At 43.7% G+C, this 18,697-nt stretch overlaps 1 protein-coding gene across 1 annotated transcript in view; it reads right to left on the bottom strand.

Annotated features, from left to right (window-relative positions):
- Positions 1–18,002, bottom strand: part of IL21R (interleukin 21 receptor) — a 50,091-nt gene extending 32,089 nt beyond the window's left edge. The window contains exons 1-4 of the mRNA XM_069064182.1: positions 17,873–18,002; positions 10,996–11,069; positions 6,406–6,517; positions 4,485–4,684 (exon numbers count right to left, since the gene is read on the bottom strand). Of these exons, the coding sequence (XP_068920283.1) occupies positions 4,485–4,684; positions 6,406–6,517; positions 10,996–11,069; positions 17,873–17,982 (496 nt within the window). The 5' untranslated portion in view covers positions 17,983–18,002. The remainder of the gene's footprint in view (positions 1–4,484; positions 4,685–6,405; positions 6,518–10,995; positions 11,070–17,872) is intronic.
- Between the last annotated feature and the right edge of the window lie 695 nt (positions 18,003–18,697).

Here is an 18,697-nt window from a genome sequence, read left to right on the forward strand (position 1 = left end):
TTATGAGAATTCAGTTGTCTTCTATCAAGCTAGACATCAAAGTGATTTGTGAGAAAATACTACCCTTCTCAACAAACTTCTTTTGTTTTAGAAAATATAGCTGTTTTTCATAAAATGTTATTTAGGTTAACTTTAGCAGGTTTATTATTATTTTTAAGAATAAATAAATATTAAATTTATCCATTTTAATTTCTAATACAGTAAATATCAATAGATATAACCCATATAAATAAAAACTCTTTGGGGTTTCCAATAATTTTTAAGAGTGTAAAAGGGCCAAAAAGTTTGAGAACTACTGTATTAAAATACAACATTAGAAGTGGCAGGAAACTTAGAGATTTTTTAAACGAGTGACTTCATGTACACATGAGGAAATTGAGATCCAAAGAACAAAAGTATATTATCTAAGGGAGGACCTATACAATTACCTCACGGATTTGAAGATATGGATGCTGGAATCCACACATTTCAACCTGAATCTCTTATCACTTGCCTTCACAATCTATCCATGATATGCCTCTGCCAAACTGGACAACTCACAGCCTATTCTCGGCCACACTCCCTACGTTTCTCCATTCCTTGACTCATAGTTAGCCCTATACCTGAAAATCACAAATCTGTTGAAATATTGGAAAAGTACATCCAGATGTTCATAAATTGGGTTTGCTCACACTGAAGCTCATTATGATAACACCAAACTGCTTTGCTTTTTAGGCTAAGAGCAGAAGGAATTTTTGGCTTTTAGCATATTACACATAGTTTCCGGCTCTGGCCTCCTGGCCCCAGTCTCCTTACCTGTGATTTTGGTAAGGGTTGGGGGTGGGGTCACAGAGTGGGGAAGAATGAGGAGAAAGAGAAAAAAAAAATAAAAGAAGATTCAGAAACTTCAAAACCACAGGACTCAGATTAGAGGCCTAGGTAAAAAAACCCAAATGCAAAGCAGACTCCCCTGTGACTGGCACTTTCCTTTGCCTGTCTCATGAGTCTTTCACCCTGTGGAGAAGCAATAGTGTTGGTGTCCTCATCCTCCCTCTCTCTGGACTCTGGACCCCCCCAAATGCTTACACCTGACAGGAGGGGAATGTCCCTGTGGGTGGGGCCTGGTCCAGGCAGACAATAGATTCCAGTAATGAATTCCAGATAGATTCCTGTTTCTTAGCTTATGTTGACATGCGAAAATGTGGAAGCATTTTCCACAGTAGTTGAAAAGTTTATAAACAAGGAAACAAGAGTCAGAAGATTCCTAAGACTGAGAGCTGGAAGAAACGCCAGAGATAATCTAGACCAAGCATCCCCAATTTTACAGAAGAGGGGAAGGGAATCCCCTAAATTAAGGAGCATTCACTCCTGGTCCTCAGCCTTTAAATACAGGGTTCTTTGTATAACACCCTAGTTACCTCCCACAGGAGACATATATTGCTGCCAGACTAATCCTTCTGGTGTACAATGTTGTTTATGTCCCACTTCTGCTCAAAAATCTTCAGTGGCTCCCACTGTGTCCTGAATAAATCACATTCCTTTAGCAGGGATTCAAGACACAGGATAACCTGGCCCCATACTCCCTCCCTTTTAAGCTTTATCTCATTTTACTCCCTTCATGTCCTATATATAGACCACAGACATACTGGATAACTTGCAGGGAAAGGAAGAGAAGGGAAAATCGGGAAAGGAAATAAACATTTACATAGTGCCTACTATGTGCCAGGCATTGTACTAAGTAAGTTGTTTTTATTTTTTTCATTTTTGGAGGGGGGGAGAAGGCAGGGCAATTAGGGTTGTGACTTGCCCAAGGTCACACATCTAGTTAAGTGTCAAGTGTCTGAGGTCAGATTTGAACTCAGGTCCTCCTGACTCCAGGGCTGGTGCTCTATTCACTGCATCACCTAGCTGCCCCTAAGTAAGTAGTTATTATAAATATTATCTCATTTGATCCTCACAACAACCCTGTGAGATAAGTGCTATTTTTATCCCCACTTTACAGTTGGGGAAACCGAGGCAAACAAAAATTAAGTGATTTGCCCAGGGTCCACAGCTATAAAGTATATGAGACTGAAATCGTACTCAGGTCTTACTGATTTCAGGCCCAGAGTTCCATCCAATAGGGCATGTGTTTTTCCATAACCAAGCCTTCATTCATATGGAATATCATTCTTTCTCCTACTTACTTGATGAATTCCTACCGATCCCATAAATCCCAATTGAAAAGTTCCCTCTTCTGAGGTATGCTCAAATACTCCCTGGTCAGTAGTAACTTCCCACTCCAAGGGCTTTGCTATAATTCTCTAAAGTACATAATCTTCTCTCATAACTGGCTCTGTATCTTATATTCCTGTTAGACCCTAATTTTAATGAGGGCAGTGAGCTATACATACAAAGTTTAGATTTTGTGTCTCTCCCTCCAGCCTAGCATAGTGCTCTGCACACAATAGGGACTTTATCACTGGAGAATGAATGAATGAAAAGTACATCTGGAATTTCAAAGCCAGGTCTTTAAATCTAGCACCGGTTCTCTGTCTTTATCTCCTAAATCACAGAAGAGAGAAGGAAGGAGTCTTAGAACACAAAAAATAAAAGATTAGAAGGTAAAAAGGGCCTTAGAACATAGAGATTAGAGCTAAAAGGAGTCTTAGAGATTATCTAGGCCTAGCCCCTTCTTTTTACAGAGAAGAAAACTGAGTGAGAAGTCTTGTCATAAGTCACTCAACTACTTAGTGGCAGGATCAGGATTTCTAGTCTTTTCTTTGGGTTAAATGAGAGGTTCCTAACCTTTTTTTGGGAGTGTCACAGATCCTTTTGACAATCTAATGAAATCTATGGTTCTGTTCTTGAGATAATATCTTTATATAATTGATGGAAGTGATAAATTTCAGTTAGTGGTTAATATAAAGATTTTTTTTCTATCCAAGTTCACGGGCCCCCTGAAATATACTTATTTACTTTATAGATCCCAGGCTAAGAACTTCTATGTTAAGGCAATTTATCTCTAATAAATCCTGGTTCAAAGGCAAATTCCCCTCTGAAGAAGAGAGGTATCTATGGCTCATAGATTTAGAGAGCTGGGATTTCAGAGGTTATTTTAGTATAATCCCATCACTTTGGAGATAAGGAAACTAAGGTCACACAAATTATATCAGGGCACAGTCAGGATTTGAACCTGGGTCTTCTAATTCCAAATCCAAGGTTCTTTCCACTGCATCATTCTAATCATGGCACCCAGTACAGTTGAAAGGTTTGTCTTTCTCCTTATTTCTCAGTTCTGTCCCCAAGCCTGTCTCCCTCCATCCGTGGGCCTGGCAGAACAAATCTGTCTTCTATTTGAAAGCATTTCAAACATATGAAGACAATTTTTCTTGTTTGTGCTGAATATCCCCAATTCCATCCACTGATCCATATATGGCCTGCATTCAAAGCCTTTCACCAACATCCTGGTTGCCCTTTTCTGGACAGTCTCCAATTTATGAGATAGGGAAGAGCTAGACTATAAGCCACCTCTCCTTCTGCTCACAAAATGTCATAGAAGGGCCATTGGATTTGGTTTTAAATCCTGACTGTGTCATTTTCCAGCTATGTTACTTAGGGCTAGCCATTTATCAAAGCCTCAATTTCCTGTTTGTAAAATGGGGGTATTAGATTAGCTAAATGGTCCCTAAGGTTCTTTCCAACTCTAAATCTATGAGGGGGAAAGGGGGAAGGTAACAAACATTATGATGAGATAGGCATTGTGCTGAGTACTTTACAAATATTATCTCATTTGATTCTCACAACAACCCTGGAGGTAGATGCCTGGAGGTAGATCTCTATTTTACAGTTGAGGAAACTGAGGTAGATTTGCCCAGGGTCGCACAGCTAGTAAACTTCGGACAAAGATCTGTTGTCTGAGTGACCCTGTGATTCTTATTCTCATTTGAATGAGGAGGTACAGAGGTAGAGTGACTTGTTAAAAATCTTCTATCTAGTAAGCAGCAGAAGATAAGGGTTGGAATCTTGATTCTACCATCTGCTTAGCCGTGTGATCTTAGTCAAGTCACTTAACTCTGAGACTTGGTTTCTTCTTCTGTAAAACAAGGAGAAGAAGACCTATATTAACTAATTTGCAGTATTTTTCTGAGGATCAAATAACATAATGGATGGGAAAGTGCTTTACAAACTTTACACAAGTAAGACGTGTAGATGTAGAGTGTATCGATAGGTTATTATTCACAATAATATGGATTGATGTCTTGGGATTAGTTGGACATCAGCTCAGAGCTGATGTCAAGGTCCCAAAGGGATAGGACACAGGGCAGGGCAGTCTTGATGGGACATCAAGAATTGGGCAAAGAAAGATTCAGTAAATAGAGCATTATCCAGGAAGGACATGGTAATGAGGAGACTGGGAGGTAGAGGGTAGGTTTCAGGAAAGTCAAAAGCAGTCAAAACAATAGCAAAGGAGGGAGAGCAAGTGAAAAGAAAAACATGTCACCATTTTCTGCCATGCTACTCACTGCTCTGAGCCAGGATGAATCGTCTTCCCTCCCTGGAACTGTTGCTTAGCTTGTCTGTGATGGTGACGTTGAATTCATCATCTGCCATCAGTTTATACACATCCATGTGACATGTGTACTGCATATGGGTGTGGTTGTAGGTTGATCGGTTGAAGCTACAAGAGTTGATGAATTCCTCCAGTTCCCCATAGGCATCATTCCTTCAACAACAACCAAACAAGCCCAGTCATCTCTCAATCTGCAAGCAGCTTGATATGATCATAAAGTCACAGGATCTTGGAAGAACCCTCAGAGGTGTCATATAGCCCGACCTCTACCTGAAGCAGGAATCCCCACTGGAACATCTCTCATAAGTGGTCATGGGGCCTCTCCTGGAAGGCCTTCAGAGTCTGGGCACTTAGGACCTCCTTAGGCAGCCCATTCCTTTAATAGATGATGCCAGTCAGGGGAAATGTCTTCCTTATACTGATCTGCTTCCCTTCAAAGTCCCCTTAGTTCTACAGGAAAGAATTAGCACCTAATCCCCCAGTACATGATGGTCCTTCAAATATTTGAAGACAGCTATTATGCCATCCCAGACTCCCCACTTCTCCTGTAGCAGTGCCTCATATGGAAGGGCTTCCAGACCATCATGGGGGATGGTATGGTATACTGAAAAGAATATGAGGCAGAAAACGGGTTTGGCTTTAGAAAAGTTTCTTCATCTCCCTGGGCTTTGGTTTCCTTTGGAAAATGAGTATTGGAACAAGAAGATCTGTAAAATTCTAAAATTTCATGATTCTATGTGGCAAGACTAGATATAGTAGTTTATCCTTCCCCCCCCCAAAAAAAAAAGATCTGGGGGTCTTAGGGCACTTTAAGCTCAAAATGAGTAAACAGTATAATATGACAGCCAGGAAAGCTGACACAATCTTTGGTTGCATTAAAAGGGGGATATAATGTCAAGTCCTAGTGTCCTCCACCCTAGCCAAATCATATCTGGAAACTTCTGTTCAGTTCTGCCTGCCACATTTTAGGAAAGACCTTGAAAAATTGGATATTGTCCAGAAGAGGGCAACCAGGCAGGTTTTGGAAGGGCTTTGCATTCATGCCATCAGTAAAAGTTACTAGAGGCGTTTAGTTTAGAGAAGAAAAGCTATGTTCATGTGTTTGAAAGACTTTCAAATGAAAGAGATTTGATTTGTTCTACTGGGACCATAGATGTAGGGAGGAGGGGCAGGGGATGGAACCATGAATACTGGTGGATGTTGTAGAGAGAAAAATTAAGGCTTGATGGAAGGGTAGCTTAGCCAGTAGAGCTGTCCAAAAGTGGAAGGGACTGCCTCCCTCCTCATGCTTATTTACCTCATATCATAATTGGTGGTTGAGTGTATTTAATTCATTCCAGCTGCCAGCTGAGTATTGATCAATCAATCAATAAGCATTTATTAAGTGCCTACTATATGCCAAGCACTGGGGATTCAATGACAAAAATGAAACCTTCTCTGCTTATTCCTTTGATTTGGATGTCCCACCGTCACTTGACCTTAGCCTTAACTTGGTCTTATAGAACTGGAAAAGAATTTCAAATCATTGTAGCCCAACATTCTCTCCCCACCCTCTCTCTCCCCTCTCCCCTCTTCTCTCCTCTTCCCTCCTCCCTCTTCTCCCCCTCTCCCCTCTCCCCTTTCCTCCTCCTCCTCCTCCTCCTCTTCTCCTTCTTCTTCTTCTCCTTCTTCTTCTTCTTCTTCTTCTTCTTCTTCTTCTTCTTCTTCTTCTTCTTCTTCTTCTTCTTCTTCTTCTTCTTCTTCTTCTTCTTTTTCTTCTTCTCCTTCTTCTCCTTCCTTTTCTTCTTCTCCTTCTCCTTCTTCCTCTCCTTCTTCATCTCTGTTTTTTTTTTCACCCCTCCCCCCCCCCCTTCTCTCCTGTCCTTGGCACTTACCACTCAATGGTGAGGTCAGGGGAGGTCTCTACATGAGCAGGATCCACTTGCAGGATGCATGTCAGGTTCTGGATATAGTCTGTATGGCAGGTGAGGTCCTGGTAGCCAGAGGCTAGGGTAGTTAGAATGGGGAAAGGAGGAGAGAGGAGAATGTTGTCACGAAGCTTCTTACTCACATCCCCCTTGTGATTTCCTGCACATTCTAACTCACATCCCCCCTAGTCAATTCCTCAAGGTCCAGCTGGGAACCCCCAAGGAGAGAAAAATAGCAGGTGGCAGGTGGCAGGAAGCAGCCCAGATCTTCTAGGCAGGCTAGTCCTGTGTGGGCTCTTCTAGAGACAGAGCTTAGGAACATCATTAGGGACTCACAGGGTAGCAGGTGGTTAAGGTAGAATTGGAGATGCCATTGATTTGTACTAGTGTAAGCTGGCTGGCTTTCATGGGCCAAAGGGAAATATAGAACCTGAATTAGAATGATTTTCTCATCAGTGTTTTAACCTGGTTCCTCCACTTAGAATTCTCCTGAACTTCCAGCTTCTCCAAAAGTTATTCTTCCTTCCCCACCCTGCTCTGGCCTCATCCTTCCTGCATTAGGATCACCATAGACCCTTGGATTAGCCCTGGTCTGAGGATCAGAATAAGTAAGTTTGAGTCCCAGCCTCACCACTTAATGGCTGTGTGATCTTAGAACAATCACAGCATTTCTCCAAGACTGTTTCCTCATTTACAGAATGGGGATGGTCATCTGTTCCACTCACCCCCTCAAAGCTATTGCAAGGGTTGCCCTTTGAAGAGCACAAAGTACTATTGAACCATAGAGTTTAAGGCAAGAGAGAATTTACAGATCATCTAAGTTCATCTCCATTTTCCATTTGGGATAACAAGGCCTAGTAAGGGGGAAATGCCACCTGCAGAGTCGTCCATAGACTAAGGGACAGGGTCAGGATACAAAGCCAGGCCTAGACTTAAAGGCCAATGGATACCCCCCTTCCATGTAGCCCACCTTCAATTATGGCAAGCAGGACCCTACACTATCGTTATTTTTCATCCCTCCCTTGTCATCTATCCCCTTTCATCTCTTCCTTCTTATTTTTTTTTGGATTTTCTAGAAATTACTAAGTCATATTCTTAAAAAGTTTTCCAATACATGTAGCCTCAAGGCCCTGCTGAATACACCAAAGGCAAGCACATTAAATGAAAAACAAAGTGATCTGCCCAAGGTGAGACAGCCAGCAGAGGCAGAAGTAGAATCAATGTCTCCCACCCTTTGGGTAAACGGTTTTTCCTGTATTCCCAACAGTATGAGGGTTCAGGGCCTTCCCGGTGAAGGAAACCGCATCTATGTCTCTACATATCTACATATAATCTATATATAGTATCTATGCTATAGATAGACAGTGGAAAGACCAGTATGAAGCAGAGAGTTCATAATGGGGAAGCAGTGGGACAAGAAGTCAGATAGGAGTCGAATAGTAGAGGGCCTTGAATGGGAGGCTGAGTTTACTCTGTGAGCATTCTCTATTCCTCCTGATGGCAATATCATCTTGCCCCTCACATGGGCTCAAAACCAGAAGGCAATGTGGTCTAATGGGAAAAGGTCTCACTTAGGAGTCAGAGTTTGAATCCTGGATCTGTCATTTACAAAGAGTATCACCTTGGGCATATCCTTGGCCCTTTCTGGACCTCAGTTTCCTTCCTTATAAAATGAGGGGGTTGAAGAGTCTTTCTTCCTCATCCTGGGATCCATCCAATTAGCTGCTGAGATCCATTCTCATTTACCCCACTTCCGTATTTAATTGCAAGACAATGGGAATGATTTCAACAAGCTCTTCATACTGCCCCTTCCATTTCCCAAGAGCCTTGATGACTTTTAAGGAAAGAATGTTTTCTTTGCATTTGTTTCTCTGTCTCCTTGATTCCCCTCTGCTATTTGTCTTACACACGAAAGCCAGTTATCTTCCTAAACCACATCTGTCATCATGTCTCTCTCCCTCTCAAGTTCCCTCCTGCCAACAGAATTAAATCCAAACTTCTTCTCCTGCCATTAAAAGTCTTCCACAATCTCACGCAGATCTACCTCGGGCAGCATCTGTCAAACATGCTGATAGTTCCCCAGTGCAGCCAGAACCAGATTAAAATGTAATTGGGAAATGTTTAACAAAATAAATTAAAATACAAAACATAGATGACATTACATCTTAAAAATTAAGTCAGTGTGCAGGGATCCTTCTGTATGGATTAGGGGGTTTTCTTTCCATTTGACTTTGATGTCCCAAGGAGAGAGCAGGGAACTGGGAGTAAAGACACCCACTGGGTTCTAACTCACCTCAGTGCCACTGCTGACTCAATGGGTGAATTTGGGCAAGCCACTTCCCCAATATGTAAATTGTTTCCCCCATGTAAAATGAAGTGGTTTAGACTGCATGATATCTGAGGGCCCTTCTAGCCCTAGCACTCTATGATTTCATTCAGCCTTGCTTCTCACAACTCCCACATCGTCCAGGCTACTCAAACTTCTCTCTCGACCTCATACATACTATGCTTCTCATTCTGATGCCTTTGGGTGTATGCCCCACATGAAAGTCTTTCCAACACCTACCCATCATCCTTCAAGGCTTAGTTCAAGAGCCAACTACCTCAACAATCCTCCCCTATCTAAAGCCACCCTACAGGGTCCTTCCCCTTGCTCTGAACTCCCCCTACGTAGATGTGTATAAAGTCTGTTTTCTACAGCATATTTGACAGCGATTAGCCCAGTGCCTGGTACATAGGAGAGGCAAGTAAGTGGTGCAGTGGATAGAGTGCCCACACCTGGAATCAGAAAGACTCATCTTCCTGAGTTCAAATATGGCCTCAGACACTTACTAGCTGTGTGATCCTGGGCAAGTCTCTTAACCCTATTTGCTTCAGTTTCCTCATCTGTAAAATGAACTGGAGAAGGAAATGGCAAATGGCAAGAAAACCCCAAATGGGGTCACAAAGAGTCAGACACAGCTGAAAAAACGATTCAACAACATCTATGACCCAGAGAACCCTCCCCAGGAGGAACAGGAAGGCGAATGGATAAGTTAACCCTGTGGAGCAGCCTGGTCCCCTTGGGGAAGAGACTATCTATTTAGAAAAGGAAAATAAAACGAGTGACATCTGTTTCCTGCCCAGGCTATTTGTGTCCCTGAGTCTTAAAAAGAAAAAAAATCAGTGTAAAATGTCACGGAGTCAGTTACAGGCAGAGAAGTTGGTCCCCTCTAGAGTTCCTCCCCCTGTAGCAGCTCAATCACCTTTATGTGTGATAGGCTAGCTCCAAAGACTCCTACAGGCTTCCACATATGTCATGATCCTCTCCTGGAATGCCCCACGAACAAAATGTGTTACCTACCCCCCCCACCCCAGCCCCGTCTCCCCATTTATATCCTTCCACAGATTCCAAGTTCCTTTTGTTTGTTTGTTTAGTACTTAGGGACTCTGTCCTAATTGGAGAAATGTAATACGGTGTAAAAACAAAACAAAACTCTGAACTGGGAGTCAGGAGACCAGGCTTCTAAATCTGGCTCTGCCATTAACTTTCTGTATAACCTTGTGCAAGTAACTTCCCCTCTGTGGGCCTCTTTTTTCCCATCTGTAAAATAAGGATCTTGGAAAGGTTCTTTCCAATTAGAGCACAAAATTTTTCCTGCTCTAAATTTCTGTGTTCCATGTTCTGAGGTCCCTTTGAACTCTAACATTCCATGTTCCAGGATACATTTTATGCTCAAGAGCCCCTTTCCAGATGTGACATTTTCTGTTCTAAGGTCCCTTTTAAGTCTTACATTCTGTGTTCTAGGGTCCCTTCCAGACCTGGCACTACGTGTTCATATGCATTTATGTGTAATGAGTTCTGTCTGTTGTTTGGATGTGTGCTTATTCATCCTTTCTGCATTCATTTAGTTCTCCAATGACCTGAAACTATCTTCATCATCTTTCCTGAATATCTATTTCAGGGCTCCGCCCTGGGGGTGCCTAACTAATTGATCAAACAAGGTAATGAAGCAGTCCTGTGAATTTCAAGTCTAGCTAGGGTTTAAGGTTATCAAGTGAGACCCTGTAAACAGACCGAAGGAAGAATTTTCCTGCTCATCAGGACAGTGAGACATCAGAGTGGGCTGCTCAAACAGGTTATGAAGTCCTCTGCCTGGACGATATCTTGGAAAAGGACACTTCTCTGGGGGTTGGGCTACTTTAGGGTCAGGATTCTCTGGAGACAGGGGAAAGGACTAGATGACCTCTGGAGGGTTTTCACATTTCCAAGATATTTATATCCTGGGGCTGGTTGGGTAATCATGGTCAATCACATCATTTAAACTCTCTGAACCTCAGTTTCCTCATCTGTAAAGTAGGGGGGGGGAGAATGTTTACAACTACTTCTTGGGGTTGTTGTGAGCAAGGTGCTTTATGAGCCTTAAAGTACTATATGGATTTAGGTGAGTATTATCATGCATATACCCCCACACCCTCCCTCCTGTAGTGATTAGGCATGGGCAGGATCTCCCTCTTCCCCACTCTACTCCTTCCCCCAGGTAAAAGACTGGTTGACATCAAAGCTAGAGAACTTACTGCAGTGGAGTATCAGGAGGAAGGTGATGGTCCAACCAAGCTGACCAAGGCACATGCTGACCCCAAAGGAAAGCCTGGAAAACAATAGAGAATTGCAGCCTTTTTGTTGTGAGCTGGCTGGGGGGAGAGGGGAGTACAGTGTGACAGTGGATGACCCTGGATGACCAGGGGGCCTGCCACTGGTTGACTGTGCATGTGAACTTGGGTGAGTCCATCCAATTCTCTGGGTCTTTAGGAGTTCAAATTTCCTTTCCATCTGCAACATTCTAAACTGTACACTAGGGGAAGCCTGGCTAGGCAGCATGATGGGAAAAGTTCTCCCTCCTTACCCTGCCCCCTACCTTTACATCCTTCCATTTCCTACTTTCTGGCCTCCCCCGCCTTTTCCCAAACTCAGGCCCTCTCTCCCTCCACCTCTGACCCTTACTCTTATTCATTGGGCTCTTTGGAAACCCTCTTACAAACTACACATTCTTAAGTGCTTATGGCCCATACAGCCCAGCCTTACTCAGATCCAATTCACTTGCAAGTGAAGACATCGCCCTCCTGATGTTACTGGTCCTCTCTGAGAATGAAGGACCATCACCAACAGCATGGCCCAGGACTAAATCAATCCACAAGCGCTACCTGAGCATATTCCCTAAGTCAGGCAAGGGGTGAGGGTTGGGATTGCAGAGAGAAAAAGGAAATGGTCCTAGCTCTCAAGGAAATAAGATTCTTAGCTGTCTGCCTGCTTCCCAGGAGGGTTTGCTCGAACAAGGGTCTTCAATATCTTTAGTTTCCCCTTACTGAGGGAAACATTTGAGAATCCTCAAAGTGCATAGAAATAAGATACCTTATTATAGCATCATCAGGCATTTTAATTACTCCAAAGACCAGATAGGATCTGCCTAGTTGGCTCTCTCAGCGGCCTATCCTCAGGGGGCTTAGGCTTCAGATTCCCCTCTACTACCTAAAGGTAGATTCTGACCTGGGCTGTGAGTAGTCTGTGCTGAACTTGTCTTGTGTGCCTAGTACTGTGCTTGGAGCTGAATCAGAGGCAGCAGAAGACACAAAACACACACACACATACAACACAATATTTAGAATCATAGATTGTCAGAGCTGGAAAGGCTCATAGGTTTTAAGAGATCAGATGAAAGTGAAGTTGCTTTTATCTGTGGTGATCAAGGAAGGCTTCACAAAGAAGGTATTATTTGAATTGGGCTTCGAAGTATCAATCATAGATTTCGAGCTGCAAGGTGCCTCAGAGTTCAATGAATTCAGTCCCCTTGATTTACAAAAAAAGGATACAGAGGCTGAGGGAAGGAGAACAAGCTGTCCAAGATTGTAGAGTTAGAAAATGTCAGATCTAGGATCATAGTGCAAATCTTATAAATCCACATCTTGTGACCTTTCCATTGGCACTGCTCTGTCACTGGGAAGCCATTACTCCCAGATCCCAGTCTGGTCTACTCTACTGAGCCCTCCCCAGAGTTTAAAAGACCTCAAAACTCAAGAACCTCTGGAGAAAGGAGAAGGCCAAGGACAAGGAGAAGTGGAGCCTCTTAGAGTGAAAATCATTGTTGCTTACATGAGATACCAAGGTAAAAAGAACAGCAGGGCTGAGATCAGCCAGGAGGGGCTACCCAGAAGAGGAAGAAAGAGGAGAAGAGGGATGTCTTAGAAGGGGAAGAACTGAAAAGAGAGGGACTTCCCGAAAGGGAACACTGTAATGAGCTTTCTTTGGTTCCCTCTTCATACCTAAGGCTCCAAAGCCTCTACCATCTTTTTCTTCAGTCTCCTGTGTCTTTTCTGAGCTGCCAGGGAGGGGAACAGGATCTGCTGTGTGAATCAGGTTGACACTGAGAAATGCCAATCAGTCACTGATAATCCCAGGTGGTGGTCTCAGTATCCCTTTTTGTCCCCCTGAAACTTTAAAGAAGTGGGGGGAAGGGGGAGCAGAGTAAGGCCTCAGGTCCTCCCAGCCCACTTTTCATAGGAAAGTCCCTTTATCCCAACAGAAATCTATCAAACACCTTCAGTGGTCCTCTTTTAATAACCAAATAAAGCATCAGTTCCTGGCACTAGCATTCAAGGTCCTCCTCAATGTATCACTGCTCCCCACCATACTCTCTGCTGAATGACACCTCAGCATCCTCCATTCTTGTGCTACCCTTTCCAGTCTCCATGTCTTCACTCACATCATGAATGGAAGGAAGGGTGGTGATCCTCACAGCCATCCGAAGAAGTCCCTTGCTTCCTTCAACACTCATTTCAGACCACTTCCCAGCTAGAGTTAATTTTAAGATCCAGAGACTCACAGAGCTAGAACTACAAGGGACAGAGAAGGTCATCTCCACCAGCTCAATCATTTTACAGGTGAGGAAATGGAGACCTTAGGAAGGTGATATGACTTCTCTGATGGTCACACGCTTAGAGAATGATAGAGTTCGGGCTTTAGATCTTTCCATAATACCATGATGTCTCCTTGAAAATGATTTCTCCTTTGTCCTAGTTGTCAAAGCAGTTTACCTGGACATTTGCTTTTGCACTCTTCTCACTCTTCCTAGTGTCACAGTTACTTGTAGATGTGGCTTTATCCCCTCCCCAATTTCATGATAAACTTCTGATTGCGGGATACATCCTACCTTTGTGACATCACTACCCAGCACAATGTCTTCAACACCATAGATACTTTAAAAAATGTTGGTTAAGGGGCAGCTAGGTGGCGCAGTGAATAGAGCACCAGCCCTGGAGTTAGGAGGATCTGAGTTCAAATTTGAACTCAGACACTTAACACTAGCCATGTGACCTTGGGCAAGTCACTTAACCCCAATTGCCCAACTTCCCCCCTCCAAAAAGCAAAAAAAAAAAAAAGTTGGTTACAGTCATAGGATCACAGGATTTAAAGCAGAAAAGGACCTTAAAGATCATCTAGTCCAATATCCCTCCATTTTACAGATAAGGAAACTGAGGCCCAAAAGGAGAACAGACTAATCAAGGTCACACAGGACAGAAGCAAGATATGAAAGAATGAATAAAGAATAGGTTGACTTCACCAGCATCATATGGTGGGAAGAGGAATGGCCCTGGATTGGAAGTTCCAGCTCTGTTATTTACAATGTATAAAGCCTTGGGAACATAATTTCTTAAATTTAAAATGAGGGCTTGGGCCAAAAAACCTATAAATTCTCTTCTACCTCTAAATCCTATAATCCTGTTGGGACTAATGGGTAAGGAGTTTCAGGTTCCTGACAGATTGTGCAAATCTGAAAAGGAGATTGCAAATAGTCACCCACACTTTCATGATCTTATGATACCTTATCTGCTTACTCAAGAGACACCCCATAGACTGGCAGTGTGGAGAGGCTGTTGGGTACAAATCAGTGCTCTCAGCCAGGCACAGATTTTGGGCCCTTTGAAAGAGATGCAATGAAGAACAGAGAGCAGCACATACAATAATGAGGCAAGCCACCATGAGACCTTGGAGAAGAAAGGGGTGCAGGAAGGAGAATGGGATGTAGTAAGAGGCTTCTGGCTCCAAACAGCCTTGCATCCTTTTCCCAGCCTGAGAAATTTGGCTCATCATTCCCCAAATTTGCCAAGGAGCTGCCAAAGTTGCAGAAGACCCAGCACACAGAACAAAAACTGTTCGAGTAGGAAGGGACCTTAGAGGTCATAGAGACAGACTTTACAGATCGTCAGATCCTAGATTTAGAGTGAGAAGGGGAAGGGAGGGAATTAAACATTTATTAAACACCTACTGTGTCAGACACTGTGCTAAGCACTTTACAGATATTATCATCAACCACCTAGTTATTCAGCTGAAGAAACTGAGGCCCAGAGCCAAGATTAGAAATTAGGTCTCCTCCTTCCCCATCCCCAGCTCCATCCCCATCACTTCCTTAGAGTCTAGCTTCTTACAAGCCCTGGGGCTACTGGCCTGTACTGCCTGGCATGCCTGATTGAATGAATCCATCTGCCTGTGTTCTCAGCACCTAGCAGCCCCCACAAACCTCTTTGGACCCAGTGCATGTGTATATATGTATGTATGTATGTATATGTATGTATGAATATATATACGTGCGTGTGTATGTATGTGTGGTGGATTCAGTGGGAGTGGGGAAGAGGAAATGTCAGATAGCTGAGTCCTCAGCTCCCTGGTCTGAAAAATGAACTCTTTTTTTACCTTCTGACCTGCCATAAGACATCACCATGATACCCTGCCATAATAAGGTAGTGAAGAGAGCAAAGCAACAACAGGCAATTTGTTTTTGAGACTGGACAGCCCCTCCTTCCCCAACCCCTACACTCTCAACCGCCTGTTTGCTTGATTTCGGGGAATATTCTTGTTTCAAAACTTCCCAGGTTTACTCAGAAAGAGTCATTTGAATTGCCTGTAAAAAGCCCCTTTGGTATAGAGGCCATTTAGGGGAAGCAATAGCCTCAGTGGACCATGAATCCCTCCCCTAACTGTTCACTGAGCCGCGGTGGCCTGTGGGCAGAGAGGATGGAACAGCTCTTGGGAACTGAAGATAACTCTAGGTCCCTTATTTCCCAGAGACTCCCTTCTAAAGCTTTCTCTTTTCTTCTCTCTCACAAACCACTCACAGCAATTCTGTCTACATGAAGCTGTTTTGCTTTTTCAAGGCCACACTGGCCTCTGCCCCACCTCCCTTCCCCTTCCCTACATGCCCACTCTCTTCCCATCTTTTCTCCTCTTCTGGAAGCCTGACCCCTGCTGAGATCATAAATGAGATATGATAGATTCTAGGGTCAAGGATTTCGAGCTGGAAATCCTCAGAAGTCATTTAATCCAATACTCTTATTTTATAGATCAGAAAATGGTAGCAAGGGGTGGCCAGGTAGCACAGTGAGTAAGAACACAAAACCGGGCTCCGACACTTAGCACCTACCCAGAAACACCTGACCGTGTAACCTTGAGCAAGTTACTTAACCCCAATTGCTTAGGGGTGGCCAGGTGGCTCAGCCAGTGGTGGGATGACCTGGGGATTGAATCCGGGCTCTGATACTTAGCACCGCACCCAGAAATAACTGGCCTTGTAACCTTGAGTAAGTTACTTAACCCCGATTGCTTAAAAAAAAAAAAAGAAAATGGTAGCAAGTAGCAAAAAAAAAAGTGATTCAAAGCTATGGTGAGTATGGGAGGGAACCCTACTAGACTATCCTCACACATTAGCCTAGCCTATACCCCAAGCATCCCTAACTGTCACCCCCTTAACCCTTGAAGAGCTACTGAGAAATTTGTCAACAAAGTGGATTTGTCACGAGACCTAACTTAGAGACCACGAGTAACATGTTAACAATTATCCCTAATATTCATACAAGGACTGAGAGTTTCCGAAGCATTTTGTATCTCATTTAAGCTTTGCAGTGCCAAGAATTATTATCCCCATTTTATTGATGAGGAAACCTAGGGCAGTTAATGAAAAGCCCTGCCCTAGTTCTTCTGGCTAAGGAAGGGTCAGAATTGGGTTTTAAACCCATGTCTTGATGGTAAGTTCAATACTTTTCCTACTTCATCATTTTATTAAGGATAAAGATCTCCTAACAGTGTGAACATCCATACCAAAGTTCATACCTAGCATCTACTTTGCCCTCCAGGGCCCCACAGCTCAGGTCTTCCAAAAAAGCCAGACGAATATTTATTGGGTACATTCCATTTTGGAGATTCTGCGATTCAGGGCTGTGAGACTGGCCAGGAGATAGTTTCCTTTAAGAGGGCTACTGGTCAGTCTCTGTTTTTTCTCTTCTCCCACCACTTGCAAAGTGGCCTCCTGTCCTGGCCTCCACCAGATCTGCTGTTGAGAGACAGTGCCAAGGATTCCAGTGATTCATTTTGTCTCATTTTCCTGTCTCTCCAGGTTAGGAAGGTTCCTACCTAAAAGATGTTAGGGCATTAAGTGGTAAAATGCTACAAGGACCAACTCCGAAGTCACAAGACCTAAGCTTTCCAAACTCTCCCTTTGACCCTCCCCATTTGACTTTGGACAAGTCACCTAATCTCCAAGAGCCTCAGTTTCCTCATCTGTAAAATGAAGGAGGTTATCCTAGATGAAGTCCCTTCCAGCTCAAGATCTATGATGCCATCATCCTGTGATTTCTCTTGGGACCTTGGTCACCTACCCTGGCTCCAACCCTCTTTACCTGTTGGTTCCTTCCCTGAAGCTGCAGATCTGCTATTCCGCCAACAGTGTGAGTCCCTGGCCCAATGCCTCTGCTGCTTAAAACAAAGGCTATGAGATGAAAGGAGATGCTGCAATGTTGCCTCAGCCTCTGGGAGCTAGAGGGCTGGGAGAGACCCATGGAGAGTCCCACATCCCTCACAGACTTGCAAGGTGACAAAGGGATTTCTACCTCTTATTGAAAGGGACAGAGACCAGAGTTCTGCATGCAGTTGTTATCTCAGAGGAGGGGCTACAAAAACCTCATGGGGGGGGGGGGAAGTGATTGGCTGATAGGAATCACTTGCCTTTGCCAATAGAGTTTTAAGGTTTGCAAAGTACTTTTCCCCCCTCACAACCACACTGTACTGTAGGTAGAATATACACAAATGGCCCCGTTTTAAAGAGGAGAAAACCAAGGCTCAGGGAGATGAGATTTCCCCCAGGATCATACGGCCAGTCCAGTGCTGAAACTCAGGTCTGACTCCAGTCCCTTCATTGTTGTTGGTTTTTTTTTTTTACTATACCATGAAGACAGCCTTCTCTCAATGACTCTTCTCTGTCCCCCTCTCTTGGTGACCTCTCCTTTTGACATATACCTCCCTCCCCAGATCCATGCTAAGTGGTCAGTAATCTGAAAGATGTCATGTCTTCCTTTCAAAGATTGCTGGATTTGGAGTTGGGGGACCAGCGCTAGACAAGATACTTACCCTCTCCGAACCTTGGTTTCCCCATGTCTAAAATGAGAGGAAAGCACCTTCTTCACAGCAACCCTGAGAGAAGAAACAATGTCTGGTCTCTTGCTCCTGCAGGTTCCCATGTTCTCACCTCTTTCCCTTCTTCCAGGCTATTTTCCTGGGAAAGTGCCTGTACCTTCTGGGAGGTATAGAGGAGACCATTCAGACCATACACATCCAGTCGATTACTAACTGCCAAACAAATCCCATGGTTCATAGATACAAAGTCTCCTCCAAACACCAGTGCTATAGGCTAGTGCAAGTCTTATTACCCCTCCCTCTCAGTAAAAGCAGTCTCTGAACTACAAGAGACAAACCTTGGGGTCATTTCAGCCATTCTTCTGTCTCTATCCCCCTCAAGTCATGTGATTTCAATGTCTAAAACAATCTAAAAAACTAAAACAATGTAAAAAAAAAATCATCTGAGTCTGATCTTTTCCTTTCTTCTCTTCCCCTTGGTACCCTACCCCAAACCACAGGATTACAATGTCCAGATGAGGAAAAGAACACCATCTCCTGTCTTTGATACTGTTATCCTATGAGTCAAGTGTCTCTGACTAGCCACAAATCCAGGGCCAGGGGGGCCCAACGATGAGATAGAACAGGAATTACCTGGCTTTTTTCCCCCTCAGATATCCATTCCACTTATATCGAGTAATCCAAGGGGAACCCTAGGACTTCTGGAGGGAGGGAGAGCAAATTAGCCAGTTGAGATAAAGGTGAGATTTCAGGGAGGGGACCAGGCCAGCTGAGGTTCCCAGCTCAAGGGCAGGAGGACCCTCTGGAATCTATGGTCTG

Source organism: Petaurus breviceps, unplaced genomic scaffold (assembly GCF_028583685.1).
Source record: "Petaurus breviceps papuanus isolate PSGF00001 unplaced genomic scaffold, PetGlider_PUasm1.0 138, whole genome shotgun sequence".
NCBI lineage: Eukaryota > Metazoa > Chordata > Mammalia > Diprotodontia > Petauridae > Petaurus > Petaurus breviceps.